This window comes from Pithys albifrons, chromosome Z (genome assembly GCF_047495875.1).
Source record: "Pithys albifrons albifrons isolate INPA30051 chromosome Z, PitAlb_v1, whole genome shotgun sequence".
NCBI classification, from domain to species: Eukaryota; Metazoa; Chordata; class Aves; order Passeriformes; family Thamnophilidae; genus Pithys; species Pithys albifrons.
In genome coordinates this window covers 54,170,684-54,181,835 of record NC_092497.1, presented here as the reverse complement: position 1 = coordinate 54,181,835, position 11,152 = coordinate 54,170,684, and the positions used below count along the sequence as shown (strand labels likewise).

Here is an 11,152-nt window from a genome sequence, read left to right as displayed (position 1 = left end):
AGACAAGGACCACAAAAAAATCACTCACTGATCACAGTCAGGGGCAAAACAGACTTAGGTCAGGGATATGAATTAAATTTATTACTAACAAAATGAGAAGCAAAATAAATCTTAAAAATACCTTCTCCCACCCCTTTTTCTTTTCCAGGCTCTCCTTCCTACATCCAACTGCTCAGGGAGGTGGGAATGGGGGTCACAGTCAGATCATCACAGGTTGTTTCCGCTGCTGCTCAGGGAGGAGTCAAGCCCTTCCCTTGCTCCCCACAGAGACAGTCCTTCAAGAGCTTTTACCATTATGACATGAATTACAATGCCTTGATTCCTGTTTTCTTTCTTGAATGAAATCTAAGTGTGTAGCTCCTTTAAAAACTTGTGCTTCTTTTATTAATTTATGAATATTTTGGGGAAGAGCGATGCAGCAAGGTGGCAGAAGTATTTTTGCTTGGGCCTTTGAAAGCATGGCAAAGAGTAATTTTATGCTGAAAAAAATTCTCAGACACTAGGGACACTCACTGTTACTGTGTCCAATAATTAGAACCCCAGACCCTCAACTGGACTTTTAATGCAATTAACTTTGAAGTGCCACCCACCAGAAGAGCCCCAACAGAGCATGTAGGGCTAATTATGCTGGTCCAGACTGATTTTTAATTCTCTTATACTCAGAATTGAAAGAGTATCATTAAACTGAGCATTTCTCATCTTAATTTGGTGCTAAATCCAATGTGTCCAATTTCCCTTTCTCTGGCAATTACCACTGTGAGAAAACATACATTCAGTACTGGCTATTAATTAAAAGCAATTCCCAGTTTAACTCTGAATAGAATAAAAGGACAGGACAGCTTATGTCTTCATGGAAAACTTGAGTACTTTAGGGGAAGCAAAACAAAAAAGGCATTTTTTGCATTGTTTGATTGTGTACCTAATGAAGGGCATTCAAGGAAGCAACTGCCAGCAAGCAAAAGTACCTTTACTGGTGGTGTTGACAGAATTCTGCTGCTCAGGTGGGATGGAGCTTTTACACTCCTACTCTTCAGTGCATGCAGATCTTTTACAGCTGAGTTACAAAACTTGTATTATTGGGATGGTCCTTCAGCACTCTGCAAGACCAACCCTACCTGAACCTAATTTATGGCAGACTCAGAGCTGCAGTTTTAACTTTGTAAGGACATTTTAACTCTCCTATTTCAGCTGTGTCATGATGGAGAAACTAAGTCAGCAAATGCTGCATAATCTTAAATGTGAGTGAAGAAGTGTTTGGACCATAACAGCTTTTTTTCCTGCTCTGAATCTTTCAGACTTAGTATCTGATTTCTTATCTTGTGTAAAGAATACAGAGATTTCAAAGAAAAAGAATTAACCCAAAATAAGCTTTATTGCATGAATGTGTTGTCTTACTCATACAGACCTTTTAAGAAAAACATTTTTTTCTTATATGACATTTGATTAAAAATGTACAAAGTTTCTTTTTCTTTTCAAAATCCCCAAACTCAACAAAAGAAAAATCACTGAGTTTAACTTCATATAATCTTTGGTCAGCATTTACATGAGACTGAAACAATTCTGGAATCAGCATGTGCTTTGTCTATTTTCACATACGAGATTATGTTACATGACTTAATTACAGGCACCAGCTGTCAAAAAAAGAGCACCATTGAGACCTACACTTAACACATAATGGTACAAAACTTAAAACAAAAGAAGAAATTACTACAGTAAACTAAAACTCCACTCATGGTACAATCATCTTTCTTACAAAACAAGCTATGATAAAATGAGGCATATGGTTTATAACTACAGCATTAATGAAATTTCTAACAAATGAACTTCAAAACCACATTTTGGTCTGTGCTGTGTAATTAGTTTGCACACCTGGCAGTCCTGAAACAGCTCTCAGGTTTTAGCAAATGCACCATTAATTCCAGCCAGCACCAAACAGTACCAAACATGGTGTGTTCCCTTCTGAGGGACATTCTCTTCAGCTGCCTGCAGTAATGCAAGTTTTTAGAGCACCCTTTCTGAGAGTGAGGTGTGTTTGCTTGTGTGGCTCTTTGAGGTCATTGGAAGGAAGTACAGTACAATTTGGTTCTGCAGTTCTAATGGTATTAAAAACAGTCCAGGTATTTTGCTACAGGGGTTGTGCCTCTTCCATTATTTGCTGTGGCTGATGGGAAACGATCTCTGCAGAGAATGATATTGTAAAACTTGTCCTCTATGACTCTCTTGAATTATTCCCTTTTTTAAAATTATTTTAAATACTCAGTTTTGCAAGAGCACTTTAGAATATCCAGAAGATGTACTATGGTGATCCTTCAGCTCTGATACATTTTAAAAATTATTTATGTACTATTTGGATGACTGGCCCAAAACCAAAACATCTTTCAAATCTGGTTTATTTTTTTAACAAAGTACCTCTAAAATGTTATAGCTCAAATTTACAAATCTAAAGAAAACCAAGCAATTTTCCCTTTTTGTTTACATAATTTGTTATTTTCTCCATATATTACTGCATTAAAAATAAATAAATTTCTATATTTTTTTAATAGGAACTATAGCAAAATACCCAAAGTGTTATGACTGCTAACAGGAAAAAAACAAAAAAAATCTCACATTTTGTGCCATTTAGTCGCCATTATGATTTTTTCAACTTTAGCTTTTTAATACACTTTAAACTGAGGTTATATAGAAATACAGTAACCATGATTGCCCTTGTAATAGAAGTTTTGGCAGTGGCAGAGCTGGACTTACCCTCCTGAATGGGTGGTTCTGCAGTCTTGGCAGGATGGGAAGAAAGGGCTCTTTCTACCCCAGAATTCAGTGGCTTTTTCAAAACTTTTGAAGAGCAGATATTCTCAGGTGGGTATAAGTGGCTGAAGGACTGGACTCAGCCTGGAATGTGGCTAATAGAGGTCTATCCACAGCCTCATCCTGAGTGACTCCCCGAGCTCTCCCAGCAGGTAATTGTCCTCACTGCTGTCTGCCAGTTTCTGGAGCTCCTTTTTCTTATAGAGGGGAATGCTGGTGATTTCCAGTGTGTGGATTCCAGGCACTGCCTTCTTCTTCGCTGTGTGCAAGTAACTCAGCCCATCCCTCTGATGGATCCTGAAGATCCCATCCCCGTTGCCACTGGAGATGACGTAGCGCACGTGGTGGGTGAGGGGCTGGATGGCTGGCATGAATTCCAGGATGTGCTCCTTGTGGTCCAGCCTGGAAACATTGACCCTCATCTTCAAAGGACTATCCATGTCCAGACTTCCCAAATTAATCTGCTCGACCTGAAGGAAAGAACGAAAGAATGTTTGGAGCAGGAGGGAAACAGATACTCACTTGCATTGAGGGAGGGATATGTGATAATTAACAGTTTCTGCATTTATCAAGATCTACCCTTGAAAGAGGCAATTGTAAATCCTTTCCACCTGGGAGAACTGCTTGATTCTATAGAGCATATCCTGTAAACCTCTAAGGCTTTCCACATGGGCTTAACAGGATGAATAAAGGCTCTGATTTCAGATTATTTTGAGAGTCTGTTTAACTTCATGGTTGCAAAGAATCCATGCAATGAAGAGACCCATGTTTACTACTGCAGTAAAGACTGTACACGAGGCACAACTTTGCTTGTATGACCCACTTCACATTCCTGAAACATGTACCATAGCCCTGTGGGAATTCCCTGAAACTTACCCTGAGAATTCCCTGAAACTGTTTTAATGAGTCCTGCCTTCCAAAAACAAGCAGGCTCAGCATTTGGTGATGAGGAGGTGCCATTTAGGAGGGAAAATGAAGTTTAGGAAACAACTGGTGCACTGTCAGCTCAGCCTGTCACACTGTGCATTTACATCCTATCTGGACCACTGAAGGGAGTGTGTGGGAAAGCCAGAGCGCTGTTTTTCTGGGAAATCATTCACATGTTCTTTTAAAATTTGAGCTTCAGTACAGTTATGCTTGCAGGTGTGAATGTGCCCAGAGGTGTTGGCTGTGAACACACTGCAGTCCTAGGAAGGCCATCTGAGAAGCAGCAGCTTTTGAAAGGGCTTCTGCAAAAATCACATGTGAGTAAAAATATGTGTACCAAAATGTAATGCAATTAAAAACATGGTGAAAACAAGGAAAATTTGTGAACAGGAGAAAGCACTGCAGTGTTTTAAATCCTGCATCGACAGATATCAATAGTGGTAAGAATTTTTCCTTTTTCAGATGGTTTTATGGATGTGAAATCTATCACTTTTACCACCCAAGCAATAGACACTGACAAGGTTAATGTTATTAAAAAAGTGCAATAACAAGATGTAACAATTATGAACTAGATGTGAAATTAACTGTGCAACAGAAAAAATGCTTTTTTACAACAGCCATGAATTTAATTTAAGTAGTGGGTTGACTACAGAATTCAGACCAGAATTCAGGTCCAGTGGGAGTGGCTGGTAGGGAGGGACAAGGGATGGCTGTAGGAATTTTGGATAAGTGTGGGGAAATCAAACACTTAGATTTTAAGTGCCTTTAGATCAGAAACTATGGGATGACTAACTTCTTTAGGAACTTTGCCAACAGAACTGGCTTTGATGGCATCATGCAAAGTAGTGTGTACTGAGGCTGGAGCACCTGGATTGTTTTATGGCCTTACCCTTTCAGAAAGGAGACTTGTTTCCACATCCTTTCACAGCCTACCACTTCAGCTGAGGGTTTGCATTTTGCCTGTGTGCATGGTAGAGCTCCTTACTACTGAAGCAAAACCTCTGTGTCCCCACCTCCGAACTGAGTTAGTCTCAAATTATTACAGATTTCAAGACCAAAGTTACAAGACAAGAGCTATAATGTAGCTGACAGATAAACAGGTACACTCTTCTAACATTTGAAAAAGAAGTATCTAGAAGGTGTAAATAGTAGTTCTGTCTTTTCATGAATATCCCATAACTTATCTCTAAAAGCCCACAAAATTCAGCAAGAAGAACAGTAAGTCTCAAGTGTAATTCTCTAATACCCTCAGCAATTCTGCAAATACTGGACTTTAGTGTATCAGCCACATCATGAACTCTAGTCTCACACAACTGTGAACAAGCATGGAACAGACACCAAGACTCAAAGGATCTCCTAGAAGGTCTGTTTAGCTGTCCCAGACCACAAATACTGACCAGTCTTCTCCTGACAGCAGAACAGGCTGCAGACATGATCAGTTTCCTGGTCATTATAGGAAAATTATTTTCCTGAATGTATTCTGAGGAACCAGACTGCATCACACTACAGTGAACCTTGACAAGCTTTAAAAACTTCATCCATTCATAGTTGTTGATGTTTTTCTTATTGCCATGTTATTGCTGCCAACAGAGCCCAGGTGAGGCAGTGGAATAAATATTTTCACCACTGAATGTGGCCTGTTAAAAATTCCCTCTATTACTGACACTGTTGGTTTCATATCTCTGAAAATACCTGAAAATTAAAGTACATTATAGTGCTTATTCATCCCAGTACATACAGTGTCATTAGCACTTCTCTTCCTCCTGTTGTCTTTTCTGGAATAGCCATTGATTTTGCACTCATAACATGCTTCAGGGGACAAAGCATTTTCTTCATCAGCATCTCCATTCAGTAGAGGGTACTGGCCTTTGTCAAATCCCATCCCTGAAACACAGTGCCTGTTGAATAAAAATACCTGTATTAGTCACTCCTTGCAGTTTTATGAACTGTCCTGTTAAATGGGAAGTGAGTGTATGTAGTTTGTACCACAGTGTCTGTATCCCCTTCCTCTCCCTTCACTCAGCAGGAGGTCTGTGTATTAATTTCCTTCATACTAGTGTGGCATATTGAATGAAATACAACCACTGGCTGAAGGCTTGTAAGTCTGTCCTAGTTCAGCTGGAGGGACCAGCTAACCCTGTGTGGTGGTGATCAAACCTGTGTATTCCACCCCCTCTATTCATTCCCCAAGGACAATGGGCCATTAGCAGCAGCTGCCCAGGGAGCCATTATCACTTCACACCCAGCCTGAGGGGGGCGGAGCTGCTAATGGGCCATCAACAGCTCAACAACCCCTGGCTCCCAGAGTTAATCACCCATTGTGTGAGTCCCCGCCCAGGGGGAGGGACTGAGTGCTCCCTGAGGGTACATAAGTGGTGGGTAAGAAGACCTCGGGAACCTTCTCGTCGGATCCAGAGTAGCAGCAGGACCTTGACAGGAGGAGATCACCGCTCTCGCCCAGACCACAGCCCTCGCCTGCACCAACAGGTTTTTCTTTTCCTTTTGCTCTGGACTTGGGGGAGCCACAGGGGTCTCAGCACAAGGGCAAACAAACCCCCCTTGGGTTTGTGCCCCAGGACACTGGGTTATACTGCTGGGGTATTGTGAGTTGAAAGCAATTTCCCTTGTGTATCAGTGTTGTTATTGTAATATTATTATTAAATTTTAGCTCTGACTTATAATCTCTCTCGTGGTGAGTTCATTTCCCCTGCTGGTTCACCTTCAAACCAGCACATCTTTTGGCGCCCAACGTGGGGCACGAGAGAGAAGTCAGAACTACAATTTCATTTTGTGTATTTGGCTACAGAAACTCCCTGACTACCATGTTGCTTGATGTATTCATGTGGATGGTGTATCTGGGCCTGTTCATATTTCGACACATGGGGAACCATGTGCCTGTTTTGATGCTCTCTTTAATACCAGGGAGAAGGATCAAAATTGCTTTATTAATATACTATGTTTATGTTGTCATAACATCAGAAGCAATGAATTTCATTGTGAATGTATATTCAGTCTGGTCTGCCTGTCCTGGTTTGGGTTGTTACCTCTGGGGTCTCATTAAAAATAGCACCCAGACTGTGGGGAAAACAGGCGGAGATGGTTACTTCCACCTTTTCACCTCTGCTACAACAATCATTGAAAACATTGAGCTTCCTTTTGATGTTAGGGACAGCATAATCCTGCTGTTAGTGTTGCTTTGTCTCCTCTGTACTGTATACACCATGTTTAGGGTCAGAACTGGGCTCTCTAAGGAGACTTGCTGGAGACCTGCCCTGGGAGCGGATGATGTTGAGTGGCACGGGAAGTGGGAAGATATGGGCCAGTATTTGGAGACCTTCTCTCCTCAAATGATCTGGAAATTCACCCCGGAACAACTGCAGGACCCTGCCAAAATGCTAAGCTATGTGAAAGGAAGATGCTCTGGTAGTCCCAGAGATGTGCAGCTCACAGCAACCTGCTGGGCCCTGGCCACTGCCTACCGCACACTGCTTGGTGTGGTACAGCATCATCAGGAGGAGGAGGAAAGGAGCAAATCCACAGGCACCATGTCCACCCAGACCATGACTGAGCCAGAGAGGAAGAGAGATACATCAACTAGCGCCATGTCCACCCAGACCATGACTGAGCCAGAGAGGAAGAGAGATACATCAACCAGCGCCATGTCCACACAAACCATGACTGAGCCAGAGAGGAAGAGAGATACATCAACTAGCGCCATGTCCACCCAGACCATGACTGAGCCAGAGAGGAAGAGAGATACATCAACCAGCGCCATGTCCACACAAACCATGGAGGAGCCAGAAGGACAACAGAAACCGATAGCAGTTGCCCCTGTCCAGAAAAGAAAATCAAAGACCAAATCAGTTCGTATAGTGCATGACGAGGAAGAGTCAGGACCTTCATCTCAAGCAGAAGAAATGGAGCCAGAAATAATCACCCGGTCCCTATCCCTGGGAGAGCTGCGTGAGCTCCGGAGAGAGTTCACACGACAGGCAAATGAGTCCATCTTGACCTGGCTACTTCGAATCTGGGATGCTGCAGCCAATGATACAATTCTAGATGGGAGTGAGGCGAGGCAGCTGGGATCCCTGTCTCGAGATGTTGTCATTGATCAGGGCATTGGAAAGAGACAGGAAACTCTCAGCCTCTGGCGGCGACTGTTGTCAAGCGTGAGGGAGAGATATCTTTGTAAGGAGGACCTCCACGTACAGCAAGGACAGTGGAACACGATGGAACAAGGTATCCGGTGCTTAAGGGAATTAGCCGTACTGGAGATAATCTTTTCAGAGGATGAGAGATTCCCTAAAAGTCCAGATGGTGTCCAGTGCACATCCCAGATGTGGTTAAAATTTGCACGACTTGGGCCAGAAATGTATTCTCGCTACCTTGCAACATTGCAGTGGAGAGAGGGAGAAGACAAGGTGGGTGCACTGGTCAGCAAACTCAGGATTTATGAGGACACTGTCACTGCTCCATTACGAGCCCATGTCTCAGCTGTGGAAACAAAACTGGCTGAACTGGAAGAGAAGATTAAGGAAGGACTCTTCCATATCTCTCCAGAACAAACAAGAGTCTCCGCCATCAGAAGCAGGCGTCTTCCAGCTAAGGAGAAAGGGTACACTCCACGCGGCAATCTGTGGTTTTACCTCCATGAGCATGAAGATATGAGGAAGTGGGATGGGAAACCCACCTCTTCCTTAGCAGCTCGGGTACGTGAATTGCAAAGAGGCACAACTAACACAGGGAATTCTTCAAGGTTGAAGGCTGCTCCGGTCTCTCGTGGGCAAGGCTCCAGACAGTATAGGAATGATGATGTTATGCCCGATCCTCTTGAAGGAACCTCCCGGTCATATTCACAGGGAGAGCGCAGTGAATACCATGACCAGAACTAGGGGGGCCCTGCCTCTAGCCAGGTAGAGGAGAGGGACAATCGGGTTTATTGGACTGTGTGGATTCGGTGGCCTGGCTCATCAGACCCACAGAAATACAAAGCTTTAGTGGACACTGGCGCACAATGCACGTTGATGCCATCAGGATACGTCGGGGCAGAATCCATCTCTATTTCTGGGGTAACAGGGGGATCCCAACAGCTGACTGTACTGGAAGCTGAAGTCAGCTTGACTGGCAAGGAATGGCATAGACACCCCATTGTGACTGGTCCAGAAGCCCCATGTATCCTTGGCATAGACTACCTGAGGAATGGATATTTCAAAGACCCAAAGGGACTGCGTTGGGCCTTTGGCATAGCTGCTGTGAAGACAGAGGAAATCAGACAGCTGAGCACCTTGCCTGGCCTCTCAGAGGACCCTTCTGCTGTAGGACTGCTGAAAGTTGAAGAACAATTGGTACCGCTGGCCACAGCCACAGTGCACCGTCGGCAATACCGCACTGACCGAGACTCTGTGACCCCCATACACAAGATGATTCGTGAGCTGGAGAGCCAAGGGGTGGTCAGCAAGACTCACTCACCCTTTAATAGCCCCATATGGCCAGTACGAAAGTCCAGTGGAGAGTGGAGGCTGACGGTGGATTACCGTGGTCTCAATGAGGTCACACCCCCCCTGAGTGCCGCTGTGCCGGACATGCTGGAGCTTCAGTATGAGCTGGAGTCCAAGGCAGCCAAGTGGTATGCCACCATCGACATTGCCAATGCCTTTTTCTCCATTCCGTTGGCAGCAGAGTGCAGGCCGCAGTTTGCTTTCACCTGGAAGGGGGTGCAGTACACCTGGAATCGACTGCCCCAGGGGTGGAAACACAGTCCCACCATTTGCCATGGACTGATCCAGACTGCACTGGAAAAGGGTGAGGCTCCAGAACATCTACAGTACATCGATGACATCATTGTATGGGGGAACACAGCAGGGGAGGTTTTTGAGAAAGGAAAGAAGATAATCTAGATTCTCCTAAGAGCTGGTTTTGCCATTAAACGAAGTAAGGTCAAGGGACCTGCTCAGGAAATTCAGTTCCTAGGAGTGAAGTGGCAAGACGGGCGTCGTCAGATTCCAACAGAGGTGATCAACAAAATAGCAGCTATGTCCCCACCGACCAGCAAGAAGGAAACTCAGGCTTTCCTAGGTGCCGTGGGCTTTTGGAGGATGCATATCCCTGAGTACAGTCAGATTGTAAGCCCTCTCTACCTTGTGACACGGAAGAAAAATGATTTCCAGTGGGGCCCTGAACAACAACAAGCCTTTGAGCAGATTAAACAGGAGATTACCCATGCAGTAGCCCTTGGGCCAGTCAGGACAGGACAGGATGTGAAGAATGTGCTCTACACTGCAGCCGGGGAGAATGGCCCATCCTGGAGCCTCTGGCAGAAAGTACCTGGGGAGACTCGAGGACGACCGCTGGGATTCTGGAGCCGGGGATACAAAGGATCTGAGGCCAGCTACACCCCAACTGAGAAAGAGATCCTGTCAGCTTATGAAGGAGTTCGAGCCGCCTCAGAAGTGATTGGCACTGAGGCACAGCTCATCCTGGCACCCCGACTACCAGTGTTGGGCTGGATGTTCAAAGGAAAAGCTCCTTCTACCCATCACGCCACTGATGCCACATGGAGTAAGTGGATTGCTCTGATCACGCAGCGAACCCGGATAGGGAATCCTAATCGCCCTGGGATTTTGGAAATCATCACCAACTGGCCGGAAGGTGAGAGTTTCGGATTGTCCTCTGAAGAAGAAGAGGAGCAGGTGACACGAGCTGAGGAGGCCCCACCATATAACCAGCTACCAGAAGAGGAGAAGCGATATGCTCTCTTCACAGATGGCTCTTGCCGCATTGTAGGGACAAGCCGGAAATGGAAAGCAGCTGTATGGAGTCCTACACGTCGAGTTGCAGAAGCGACTGAAGGACAAGGTGGATCAAGTCAGGTTGCAGAGCTGAAAGCTGTTCAGCTGGCTTTGGATATCGCCGAACGAGAGAAGTGGCCAAGACTCTACCTTTACACTGACTCGTGGATGGTGGCCAATGCTCTGTGGGGATGGCTGGAGCGCTGGAGAAAGGCCGGCTGGCAGCGCAAAGGGAAACCCATCTGGGCGGCTGAGATGTGGCAGGACATCGCTGCCCGGGTAGAGAAGCTGAGTGTGAAGGTCCGTCACGTAGATGCTCATGTACCCAAGAGCCGGGCTAATGAGGAGCATTGTAACAACGAGCAGGTGGATCGAGCTGCCAAGATTGAAGTCTCTCAGGTAGATCTGGATTGGCAGCATAAAGGTGAATTGTTTCTAGCCCGATGGGCCCATGATGCCTCTGGTCATCAAGGCAGAGATGCAACATACAGATGGGCTCGTGACCGAGGGGTGGATCTAACCATGGACAGTGTCTCACAGGTTATCCATGACTGTGACACATGTGCTGCCATCAAGCAGGCCAAGCGGGTGAAGCCTCTATGGTATGGTGGACGGTGGTCGAAATACAGGTATGG

General features: G+C 45.1%; 1 protein-coding gene across 1 annotated transcript in view; it reads right to left on the bottom strand.

Annotated features, from left to right (window-relative positions):
• Positions 1-2,897: 2,897 nt before the first annotated feature.
• The window catches only part of FBN2 (fibrillin 2), a 146,577-nt gene continuing 138,322 nt past the window's right edge, over positions 2,898-11,152 (bottom strand). Inside the window, exons 64-65 of the mRNA XM_071580039.1 lie at positions 5,468-5,627; positions 2,898-3,272 (exon numbers count right to left, since the gene is read on the bottom strand). Of these exons, the coding sequence (XP_071436140.1) occupies positions 2,898-3,272; positions 5,468-5,627 (535 nt within the window). The remainder of the gene's footprint in view (positions 3,273-5,467; positions 5,628-11,152) is intronic.